The 12,963-nt window shown below is 41.3% G+C and overlaps 1 protein-coding gene across 1 annotated transcript in view; it reads left to right on the forward strand.

Annotated features, from left to right (window-relative positions):
• LOC123950373 (aldehyde oxidase 4-like) overlaps positions 1 to 12,963 on the forward strand; it is a 113,765-nt gene that overhangs the window by 54,993 nt on the left and 45,809 nt on the right. Inside the window, exons 12-14 of the mRNA XM_046018192.1 lie at positions 7,070 to 7,166; positions 9,903 to 10,011; positions 11,256 to 11,382. Coding sequence (XP_045874148.1) covers positions 7,070 to 7,166; positions 9,903 to 10,011; positions 11,256 to 11,382 — 333 coding nt within the window. The remainder of the gene's footprint in view (positions 1 to 7,069; positions 7,167 to 9,902; positions 10,012 to 11,255; positions 11,383 to 12,963) is intronic.

The raw sequence follows: 12,963 nt of genomic DNA on the forward strand, positions 1-12,963 counted from the left end.
TTGAGGCACACAAATATTTTTGAATGAATGATCTTATTTGATACTCCTATTTCTGTCGTTCATTCCCAAGCAATTCGTATATAAGAATAAAACTACTTTTAAGTCTCTGAAACATAATATGCAATTTCAGACTTCCTTGACTTTACAGAAATGGTTTTTCATGCTAAACATGTCCTTTCTTTGTTCTGGTAAACTCCTGTGGTTCCTTCAGACCCTTGCTTGGGTAAGGAGCAATCAGGATGAGAATGGGAACTGTGGAGGCAGTGAGGCGGGGAGCATGTAGGCATACTCCTCAGTTGGTGACGTCAGAACTTAGTACTTAGAGGAAGACTGGATTGGAGATTCTGCCCCAAATCTGGAGTCTTCCTTCTCCTCAAGACAAAAAAAAAACCCCGAAACCCAGTTTTGAGTATCCAACAACCCACTCACCATCTCCATTTGCATGTTTTTTACGTTTTCCAAACTTAACATGTCCAAACAGAACTTACGATATCCTCATCCACCTGCCCAACCCAAAAGCTGTGGAGACATCCTTGACTCAGCGCCCCCAATAACTCACATCCAGTCTGTCAGCAAATCTGACCCCTTCTTACCCATCTCCACACTGTCACCCTTGTCCTAGCCTCACCATCTCTTGACTGCACCACTGTGTAACTTCTAATCATCTCTCTTCTTCCAATCTGGCTCCTACCTTTCATTCTCTGCGAAGCAGCCAAAGCAATCTTTTTAAAACTTGAATCTGATCCTGTCATCCCCTCCTCAAAACCCTCCAATGGCTTCCCATTATATTTAGAAGACTCAGCGTAACCCTTAATAGACCTGCAAGACCTCCCTACATACTCAGGAGTGCCTGTTCCTCCAGACTCATTTCCTGCCAGGTTCCCATGTGGAGCATAGGAAGGAGATGAAAGGCACAGACTCTGGAGCAACTCTGCCACCCATCGCCTGTGTGACACTGGGCAAGTTGCCCAACATCTCTGTGCTTCCATTCATTTGTCTCTAAATCAAAGATGATGACACTTCACCAAGCTGTTGAAGGAGGAAGCCCCGAGAACAGATTGGAGCATGGCGAGCCTCTGTACATGTTCATGGTTTTAGGTGGTTTGATGTCGTGAACCCTTAAATTTGAAGAAACAAGGTGAGTACAAAAAAAGATTAAGGAAGGAGAATAAACTTGCATGTTGTTACAGTTGAGTTTGAATGACACATTTTATGAAGTCTTTAGTTCTCTGCATGGTGGAATCTTCCCTTTGCAAAGGAAAAATCAAAGATCTGCTTTGAAAAACCAAAGAAAGAAAGTTTTATGAGTTTTAATAGCACTGTTGATTGATGACTTGGCCAGATAACAGCCTTGTTTAAAATTCAGTTTTTATTTAGCTTTAAACACATTACCCTGGGGAAACCAGTCAGACTCCAAAAGGGATGGGCAAAGACACTGACTTGATTTGTAGGAAAGGAGAACACAGGGTGCTGCCAGGAACCACTCCAAGTCCCTGCGGGCAGGGTGGGCAGAGAGCCCTGGTTGGTGCTTCTCACGTGGCAGCGTGACTATAAATCACCCCACCCCATGCAGCGGGCAAGGCTAATGGTTACCCAGGTTTTTGCTCTAATATAACTTCTCTTGAGAACAGACAGACAAACCTCTATTCTGGTGGAGGCATTCTTTTCCTGGTACGATGGCTTCTATTCCCAATTCTGATGAACTAATTTTTTTTGTGAATGGACGAAAGGTAAGTTTATGAGAGGATTGATGTGAAGTCAAAAGCCAAAAGCCAAAGCTAACCTTTTTTTTTCTTTTACTGCAGTGCCACTTGCTGTATCTTTATCCTCTCTCCTTTTTCAAGTCAGCTATAGTAATATGAACTTGAACAGTGATCATTAGTTCAAGGTTTGGTACACAGTATTAAGGCATAGTTTCTTTTGGAATCAGTAAGGAACTCTCATTTCTTTGTTATATTACAAAGTCAGTTCTGCCACAGGTATGAAAAACTGTCATTCTCCCCTTTTTTCGGATATTAGCTCTACTTGAGTTCACCAATTCTATTTTAATAGAAGGCCTATATGACATTGAGGATAACAGTAGCAAAGAATGATTTTGTTTTGCTTTAATCACCTCAGGCGGATGAATCAACCTAGAGGCAGAGGCCTCTCTGTCTGAAACACGGACTACTAAGTAAGCTGCCTTTTCTTCAGAAGAGACGTGGCGGCTCTAATGCTTAGCCTGGGCCAGTTGTCCTCAACCCTGTACTTCAATGAGCAAGATGAATCCATGGGAAGTTTGATGTGCCTTGGGACAATTAAAGAAAAAAAACTAATTAAATATTAAAATGAAAAATTAGTTTGGACAGTCACTTGTTGCTAATGCTTTTCAAGCTTCAGTTATTTTAGATTACTGATGTTCTTCCTAAAGAAAGAAACACAACTTCAATCAAGGCAAGAATTCTTGGGATTTTTGCCTGTCAAATAGCAGGGAAACATTTTTAGGAAGCCTTTGAACTAAACAACAGAGAAAGAAAAGAACGAAAAAAAGTCTGGGTTTAGCAATAATGTTTACCAGTAGGTCAGGACCTTGAATGACCTGAACATCAGATTATTGGTGAGTGAAAATTTGTAGTAATTCAGAAGCTAAGAACTTATTCTGAGTGTGAGGTAAATGGACTTTGCTGCTTTTCCTTTGTTGGTGAATAAAACCATTTCTCCCTTAATATTACATTAGCATAATTTTTCCTTTTCCAGGTCTTCAATCTTTTGCAATCACAGCTGATACTTTGCTGTTTTTACCCTTCTCTGTCTTACAGATTTCTAAGACAAGTTACAGATGGCCAAAGGGGGGAAATTATACACGTCTTTGTAGAAATTGGTTTTGTTGTTATTTTTGCGGTTGTTTTTCCTTCCTTTAGACCCACCGGCACAGAGCTGAGAAAAGCACACTCATCTCTGGCCGTGGCATACCATCACCACAGTGACAAGACTCCGCTTTTGTTTTCTATTTTTTTTTTCTTTTTATGTCCTATCGTCTCTTTATTTCTTTTTCCCATAAACATGTACTCTTGTGCATTTTATATATATGTCCTTCCCATCTACTTTCCATATGGTTATTTAGAAATATAGATGTATCTTAGAAATATACAGTGCTTGGCCTGCGTGGTGTTGTGAAGGAGTGTGTGGTATTGTGATTTATAAATTCCCATTTGTGACTCACCACCCTTTTGAGGTTTATCCATGTTGCTCTTTGAAAACCTGAGACTTCTGCATGCTAGTTTTCCAGACTGTGCACATCCTTCACTCTGCTTATCCAGGACCCTAGCGATAGACACATAGGATGCTTCCAATTCCCCACTACCCCAAGAAATGCTGCAGTGAACATCCTACGACGTGTCTCCTCACCAACACTGGCAAGAGAATCTTTGAGCGTGATTGTACCATGCTGCTTTCAGAGGTCCTGCCAGGTGGCTTTCCAGAATCCTGCACTAGTTCCTTTTCCCACAGTTCATTGTATGACAGGTGCTGTTTCCTTGCCTGTAGATGATTTGCCAATCTTTAGTGTGCCAAAACTTGCTATAATCACGCTTCCTAAGGTTTGCTAATCTAATGGGCAGGGTGTCTCGGGGGTTTCGCTTGCATCTCTCCAGTTACTGGTGAGGTTTTCCTTGTTTTCACATACGTACTAAAAAGGGATTTGTTTCCTAAGTGTCTATAAATTACTGGAGGAAACAGGATGTACCCATACAATTTTGTGAGCACAGCTATTGGTATGAACACATTTCTCATATGATTACTGAAATATTTTTTGAAATGACTGGGAGTACCGTATATTTGATATGTCAGAATTGCAGTTGGCAGTCTTTAATTAATTTCCCAAAGTCTAATCTTGCTTTTTCCCTCATTTGGAACCTAAACAGACCTTGTCATGATTGAAGGAGAAAGCATTAAATCAAGTGTTGCCCTCACTGGGCATCTAAAGTGGTTGGGGAGGGTTTACTATTTATCTGGAATATTGTCTCAGGTATATCAATGTCTTCATACCACAGAATAGTCGTTGGGTTCGTCAGGCTGGGTTCCCCCATTATAGAGGAAACAGGAGGAAGTTATATTAGTCCTGGCTTGCCCACCATCGCTCCCTACCCCCTATCTTGCTCCCACCTTTGGAAACAATTTCCATAGCCACACATTAGGGTGTCAAAGCAAAGCTAACTATAATGCTTTGTTTCTGAGATGCCACTATACTTAGCCTCCTCCTCATGCTAAGATTCCTAGTGGAGGGGTGATGAGCTCATCTCTGGCTGAGTAAATCTTCTAAGGACTTAGAAATTTTGGAAATAGGCAGCATATGAAGAATAATGTGGTTTGTTGCCTTTTTCTAGGGTGATAACAGTAAAAAACGCTTTTAATGGAACAATGTCCTCTGTCTCGGGTTCATTGCTACACTTCCTTGTAAGTTTCTCTTCCATTCTCTCTAATCTCGCCTGGCTACACCTAGCAGGAGAGCTGTCTGGGCCAGCGGAAGCAGACGGTTTTCATCTCATGTGCCAGCTTCTTTCTATTGGCAGCAACAGCCAGGAGTGCGCCATGAGAGGCAGAGCCAGATTCATGCTCCCGTCTGCTCGTCCTTTGTTTAGTGACACCTCCATTTCCCTAGAGGGCTGGGAGCAGGGTATGGGAACAGGAGGGGCTCCCTTTGTAACATACACCCCATGACTCCATTAAGAAATCTCTGGCTAATATTTTCTGTGACTGCCTATGGCCACAAGTTATCTGAGTTGATTTTGGAATCTATGTATCTGTTTTCCCATTTGGGCCCTCTCTGGGTGAATATAAGGAAAAGCAATCCAGAATTTATAACTGTCATATATATGGGAAAATTCAGAGATGTTGAAATAATGTTCCATAATTTCTTTAAAATCGATTCCAAGTGTTAGAAAGGTTTCCTTTGTTATCTTTTAACCCCCGGTGAAGCGATCATCTGTCAAAACATGTCCTAACATGTTGGTACTATCTTCCTAAAATCCCTTTTCTCATTTCACAATGTAGGTCATAGAGAAGAATGCTGATCCTGAAGTAAACCTACTGTACTACCTGAGGAAAGTCCATATCCTTATATTTTACTGTAATGAATCTGGACTGGGTGGTAAAAAGTGGACATGCTAAGACTTCTGAAAAAAGTCGCCCTGTATTTGCTCAAGGTGAATACCCTTGTGTTTGACTTGTGGAGTCTAGTTGGAGTTTACAGAAGTCATCCAAAAGTGAGAGATTCGTGCTTTGTCATGTTTTTCACCTGAGCAAAACCAAAAGAATCATCCAGTGAAACAGGAGTATGTAACTTTAGAACTAACTATGACCTTTTGAGTCTCGTGCCCACCCTGATGACATTTTATATTCAGGAGGGTTAAAAACGTCCAGCCAACTGCTCAGGGGTACATGGCTCTGGCAGTAGTTTCCCATGAAACTACTTCCCTCACTTCGACCGTTTCATGAGTCTTATTGGAGAAAACAAGTTTCCATAAACATGTTTCAAAATGCCAACATAGAGCTAATGTACTCTCAGCTCGCCCCCTCTAATCTGGAACTTTTTTACTCCCTACCCTCCGGTACCTTCAACAGACCGCCATAAATCTTCAGAAAACCTGTCTTAGGTTTGGGGAAGCAAGAGCTATTGTGGACGTGGTGACACAGATGTGTTTAGGAGATAAAATTGCGTAGAGCAGTACCTACATGGTCTGTGTGCATGTGTAAGTGGTGAACTCTGCACAAGCTCCCCAGTCTGGTTATCAGTGTAATCCCCAGGGCAGCTTCCCGCTTTTGATGTTGTATTACAGCTATGCGGGATGTCATCTTTGGGGCAAGCAAGGTGACAGGTATTGGTACTGTTTTATTGTTGCAACTTCCTATGAAACTATAAATATTTCAAAGCAATAAGTTAAAATATATACACTTACTGAATACCTACTAAGAGCCAGGCACTATGTTAGGCTCTGGGGAGTCAATACAAGACATATACAAGATATGTACAAGATAATGTTATCCCCTCTTTTCAGGATCTTCACTTCCTTCTCCCTTCACTTTCTTCTCTCCCCATCTTTTTGCCTCCCAACATACCCACCTAAAAACATCCCTTTGTTTCTCTCTGTTATTTTCCTGCCAAACTTATCTAAAAAATTATGTGTACCTGATGCCTTATTTTCTCTCCAGACTCTGTCTCTCACCATATAACCCCTTGCAGTCTGGTTTCCTAACCCATCATTCCACGGCTCTAGCCAGGATTGTCCCCTAATATCCCGATCAGCTCACTATTCTGCCCAAGCCAATTATGACCTCTGCCCATGAGATCCTTTTTAAACTTGCCTGGAAAAGGCCCCAAGCAAATTCCAGTAGATTCTTAAAGAATCTAAAGCAGAGGGTTTACATATATTATTTGTTCTCTCTTTATGAAAACGTATAAACATCTTACAGGGAAAAGGTACACAGTGCTTGGTGACTGTGCCAGTTCAGGAGCTGTGGGTATCAAATTAATATTCTCTAATCTAGTAAGAAATAGAAGCATACATTGCTGAACAGGGCTAGTTAAGGTCCCAGAGACAGTTTTCTAAGTTCTTCCCATGCACTATTTCCTACCACCTCCTTGGTGACCCTTATGCACAACTCTGAATTCAAAAGCCTTTTTACACCTCATTTGGATGTAAACCCTGATCTCTCATGAGGCCCGTGGTTGTTTTCCTGTTTCCCACTTAGTGCGAATATCCCTATGGTTCACTGCAGAAATATTCATGTGTTTGATTACAAGATGCTGCCCTAGCCCCACTTGGGAATGCTATCTTATTACCTTTGTAAAATACGGAAACCTTTACATCAGAAAGGCATCTGGCCTCAAGGGTTTGGGATAAGGCAGTGTAAGTCTGTAAGGATTTCTTCTCATCTTTCCCCATTGAGCTCATTTATATGCCAAAAAATGAAACAGCTCTCTAAACAAGAAACAAGAAAACATGTTTCTCGTTACTGGTATCCGAGGAAGAACAATGTAAAAAGCAAAGTGGCCTGCGCCCCTCTTTTTCCTTGACTCTCTTCCTTCCAGTCTACCTCACAGGCACCAAGTACGGCTGTGGAAGTGGAGGCTGTGGTGCCTGCACCGTCATGGTGTCAAGATACAACCCCAAGACCAAGAAGATCCGGTATCCTTTGTGTTGGGCCCAGCCCTGCCCTAGGCACATCTGGGGAGGACGCAGAGGTGCGTCTTGCTTTTCCTGCCCACAGGTGCTCCCCTCTCTTCTTTCCAGGTGTTTATCACGTTCATAGGACCTCTAGGCCTGCTCAGCCTGCAGCTTCGTAAGCTCCAGATCTTTCCCATGGACTTTGTTTCCATCAGAATCTACTGTCCTGTCTGCCAGTCTCTCAGGGCCATGCTCTCTCTTGCTAGACAAATACTTCATCGCTTTTAAGCAAGAGATGTCAGAATTGGGGGTCAGGCAAGAATGCCTTAAACACGAAGTAGTGATACATTGTCCTGGTAGAAGGTTTAGTTCTTTGACGGTTTAGGTCTTTGACATACACTAAGAAGAATTATTTGCCTGGAAGGGCTGAATGGGATCTCAGATTATCTTGGCCTAAAATGCGGATTTGCTCAGGATGATTGAAATTGGTGGTGAAGGTGCTGTCTGGCATGATTCCAAGTTCTTGTCTTAAGTCACTGGGTGGTGCTCTCTACAAATTAGGGAACTTGGGAAAGGAGCAGAGAAAGGGAAAGCGGTAAATTTAGCTTTGGACACATTGCACTAGGTTAGTTACGGGACACCTAAGAGGGATTGTCCTCAGGCATCTAGATAAACTGTTCCGTCACTCAGAGAAGAGGTCTCATCCAGACCTATAACTTACCGGAAGCTATCAATCTAAGTATTAATGGTAATAAAAATAGCTAACACTTATTGAATGCTTATCCTATACCAGGCAGCATTCAAAGTAGCTTACATATATTACCATATTTAGTTTCCAAAGCAGCTTTGAGATCAGCATCTCTATCACTCACGTTGACAAAAGAGGAAGCTGAGGCAAAGAAAGTTAAATAACTGGCTTGAGATCATGTGGGCCATTTGGCGGTGAAGGCAGGCATTCAGCCCTGGGCAGTCCGGAGTGTAGCACACTGCACTTACCAGCTCAAGACACCATAGAACAACGGACATCTCAGCAAGGAGAGGAAGAGGGAGCTGAAGGAGGAATAACAAGAGCATAAAGTTCCAAGAAGGTAGAAGTGGTCGATATATGAGAATACATGAGACTCCAGGGAAGGACCCAGGGCCATTAGATTGCTCCTGGAGCAAGGTCAGCAGACGGACAAGGCCAGTGCACGAGGTACAGACGGCACAGGAATGGCAGAAAGGCCGGGAAACTGTGCACAGCTTTTGAAGAAACTTGACTAAGAAGGGAAAGAAAGATGGGCCAGTAGCTGGAGAGAGACATCAGTTTGGTTTGGCTTCGAGCAATGACAGCAAACTCTTGAATTTACTTTTAAACTCAAGGGAATTGAAGGGAATGAGGCTATAGACGGGAAGAGGTTAAGAGGCCTATCAGTGATGGAGCAGGCCCATGGGGAGAGAAGAAGAAATGGGAGCCAGAGCACAGGGAGAAGGAGGAAGGATTCCTGCCCTCCTGGACTAGAACACAGGGTGGATGACTGCGACTCTGCATGAGAAGTGGTGGGCTGGGAGTGGATGGGGCTCGTGCTTCTATTTTCCAGATGAGGTACCAGGGTAAGACTGAGGAGAGCAATGAACATTGGAAGAGCTGTTGAGAGCAAGGTGGGAGGGGTTGAGGTTAAGGGGAAGTTACATGTAATACGGGGGAGGGCGAACTTAGAGGACACAAAAACCAAAAATTTATGGATTGCACACTCTTTCTCTGTACACCAAGCACTCTCTCAGCCAGCTGGGTGGCTTCCAAATGCCTTTGACCAAAGAGCTGGTGGAGCCAAGAGCAGCACTTTTTTTTTTCTTTTTAAGATTGATTTATTTTTAGAGAGAGCAAGGATGGTGTGGGAGGGGCAGAGAGAATCTCAAGCAGACTCTGCACTGGGCACAGAGCCAGATGGGGGGCTTGATCTCATGACCCTGAGATCATGACCTGAGCCAAAATCAAAAGTAGGACATTAACCGACTGAGCTTCCCAGGAAACCCTGTCTTTTCTTCAGAATAGCATGCTTACTGTCTTCCAGGGTAGGAGAATAAAGGAAAAATTCCCTAGGAGAGGGACAATATCCCATGCCTGAAAGAGAATGGGACTTAGTCTGAGTGGGAATAAAGAAACTAAATTAGGCTAATGAGATCTGGACCACATTCCCAACCTGTGAGATGAGAATCTGGTGCTAGCCACATTCACTTCATCATTAACACAAACTCTACTGTGGGAAAGATGATCAAGATAAGGGCGTCAACGGGTGGCTGCCACACATGGCCATGCGTTAGAATTGGCTGAGGAGCTTTCAAATGTGGTAAAGTGATCCACCCCCAAAGATTCTGATTTAAGTGGACTAGCATGCAAGCACAGTGTCTGTGTATTTAAAAGTAGCACATAGTTGAAAATCAAATGTACTGAACTACCCCATGGTGGGTTTATATAAGTCAGTGTGCTCTCTGAAGAGTAAAAGATTTCCTCTCCCTAGAATGGGAAATAATAAAGAAGGTCTCTTGGCGGTCTTACACAGAACTGTTCATTATTCTTTTTCTCCATTTCTCTCTACCACTTGATGCCAGCCATATGTAAACTCTTTTCTAGAAACTTCTAGAAATCTAGAGATTTTTACCAAGTATTCTCTGTATTCTCAGGAACTGTAGCCCCATGACTTTCCTGGACTCCCTGAATGACACTATTCACTCCCTATAATTCCAGTGTATTCTCTTTACAAATATCCATCACAGCCATTCTCCAGTTACAGCGTGCCTGGTGCCCATCTGCTCTCTGCATGGGGCTGCCGTCACAACAGTGGAAGGCGTAGGAAGCATCAGCACCAGGATTCATCCCGTGCAGGTAAGAGTGTAGTGGGACTGGAACCAGATGCTGGTATAGACATCCCACATAGTCTGCTGTGCTCTCACCAACTTTGAAATCCTCTGCGCTTCTAAATTTTCATTTTGCTATAATCGGTGCTTCATAACTAAGGTTTTCTTAGAGACTGGTGTATAAAGCAAGATTCCTTCTTTGGTTTTGGCATATCTTTACTTCTCAGCTCTACCCTTACCTAAATTAAAACAAGGATACTTTATACTACGAAAATTGATAGAAGCTACAAATTCGAGGGTTTTTTCCCAGAGATTCTGTTGCTAAACCTTTACTACCACATTTATAGGGCAGTTTGTATGCCACATTCCAAGGACCTTCCATCCAGTGATAAATCCAACACAATTCCCTCTACTATTAGAACAATATCTGTCCTTTTAATTGAGTTACAGTTGAAGTATTTGGCTTTCATCTTAGGGGTGAATTTGAAAAATGTTTATTTAGAAACATTTGAAGCACACTCGAGTCAGCCAGTTAAGTTGCGTACCCTGAGAGAGACACATAGAAAGGAAACACAAGACGGACCCAGAGTCATGTCCCCCACTTATTTTTAATTGCTTTGTTGTTGTATTTAAATGCATAAAAGTTGAATGTGCATAAATTAAATATATGAATGGCACAACACTACTAAATGATACTTCACAATTTTCAAAGCATTTATATAGATTTTGTCATTTAGGTCTTCAAAAATTCTATAATACAGACGGAGAAGGGGATAAAAATGACTTGCCAGAAACTGCTAGGTGATTTGCATATACTCATTCATTTATTCTCACAATGATCCCGCATGGTAGATACCAATATTATTCTAATTTTTTTTTATTATCCTAATTTTAAAGAGGAAAAGAGGTCAAGTAAATCACCAAGGTCACACAGTTAATGAGGTTTAGTAGGGACCAAAACTCATAGGAGGGGGACTCCAAAGCATTTGACTTGTGCCCTAAGCTACACTTCCTATTTCACAGATAAAGAAATCAGTCTGGAGACTAAAGACACTTAATTAATCCTGCCACTAGGCTTTTCTTGAGGGGAGAAAAAACAGCTTTCAACAATAAAAATATTTTCAAGAAATAGAAATATTTTCCTCCAGAGTGAACATCTTTTACCCTGCACTCATTTCTGGAAAGCTAAATAAATAAGTTGTGCTCCTTTCTAGTATCCACGGTAGGGAAACAAGAGGTTTGAAGCATAAATAATGTACTGTTTCCTCCTAGGAAAGACTTGCCAAGTGTCACGGCACGCAGTGTGGCTTCTGCAGCCCAGGGATGGTGATGTCCATCTACACACTGCTGAGGAACCACCCAGAGCCAACCCTGGAGCAGATAACCAAAGCTATTGGAGGTGAGCTTTCTTGGTCCTCTGTAGGTAGGGCCTAGGGTAGAAAGTGCCCGAGTAACTAGAAAAGGAAATCCCAGCCCATGGAGAGACACTGTGGCAAACTTTGAGATTCCAGGCACCTGGCTAACATGAAGGCCTCTTTAGTACCTTTAATACTTTCTAGGAAGTATTACCTTCCTTTTGTGAGCAGTGATACCAAGAACTGGGGCAATATTGGTTTCATTACAAATCTTTCTCCCTTAATGGATCCCGGGGTCCCTCTACGAATACCTTCAAATAGGCTCTTTCTAACACTTACAATATTATCTTTCCCAAATGTGGAAATTTGGGTAGTGTGGAAGAAGGAGATTTTTGTTGCTTATTTTTAAATTAATCTGTTAGACTCATTCATTAACTCTTCTCACTACAGTTAATTTAAAAAAAATTTTATAAAGAAGATAGACTTTCCAATACATGATTTTTATGTTCTGGTTGGATTAGGAAGTCCTGGGCAGCAACTAGTTCTCACAAATAAACTTAGCAATTCAGTCTCCTAAAATGAAATAACTACATAAATAATGAATAAACACAATTTTCTATTAAAAAAGCAAAAACAAAAACGAAAGAAAAGCATTTTAACAAATGTAGTTTCCTATAACAAATCTACCCACTTTCAAGGTAACTGGCCCCTAGTTCTTGGAAGGAAGCCGTGAAAGTAAACCTCTAAATATTATAAGAAAGCTCTTTGTCCCTTTCAGTAAACAAGCCTAGTCAGAAATTCAGTATTATGATAAAAAGAGGTAGACTAAAACAAAGTAAAAATGCAATTTAAATTTTATGGTAAGTGGTATATAAAAATAGTATTTTCCCTTGTTTCTCAACAACTTCTTCACTCAAAACTTTTCACTTTCTTACAAAGTACTACTAAAACTTTGGCCTATGGTTTCAATTATAATTTTAACCCAACCTGAATAGATAATCTTTATTCAATGAAATAATCCATACTAATGAGGAAATGAGAGCTTCGAAAAGCAGAGATCTTGTGATTCGCCCTACTTGTTGTTTGTTTTTTTTTTTTTTTGCATATGCACAGTTTTAGGATTATTTCCTCCCAGATGCTGTGCCTGTAATTCACATAACAACCCTCAGGAGATAGTACTATGAAGTTTGGTTAAATTGATGAAGTAAATAACCTTATGCAGGGCATGAATAATTTGGAGGGTATATTTTAGTTCACAATCCATTTGCTTGAGCTCTTTCTAGAATTATAAATCCTAGCCACACTGATAACTTTCAAGTTAATATTTTAAGGGAAACAATAACATATAATTAAGTCCAAAGTAATACAGTTAGGTCGTGGCATATATCTTCTAAAATGGTCAGTTGGTATAAATCACCACTTCATTTAATCTTGTCTTTCTCTTCAAGACTAAGGGAAAAATTTTTTTTTAATTTCCATATTTTTCTCCCCATAGAACCGGAAGAATTTCTGCGGAGGCTACTATTAGCATCCCTGTGGTGGGCCTTCCATACGGCTTGTAGACTTGTCACTGATTATGTGGCCAAGGACAAAAACAGGACAGAAAACTCTGATATTAGCTCTCT

This window comes from Meles meles, chromosome 9 (assembly GCF_922984935.1).
Source record: "Meles meles chromosome 9, mMelMel3.1 paternal haplotype, whole genome shotgun sequence".
NCBI lineage: Eukaryota > Metazoa > Chordata > Mammalia > Carnivora > Mustelidae > Meles > Meles meles.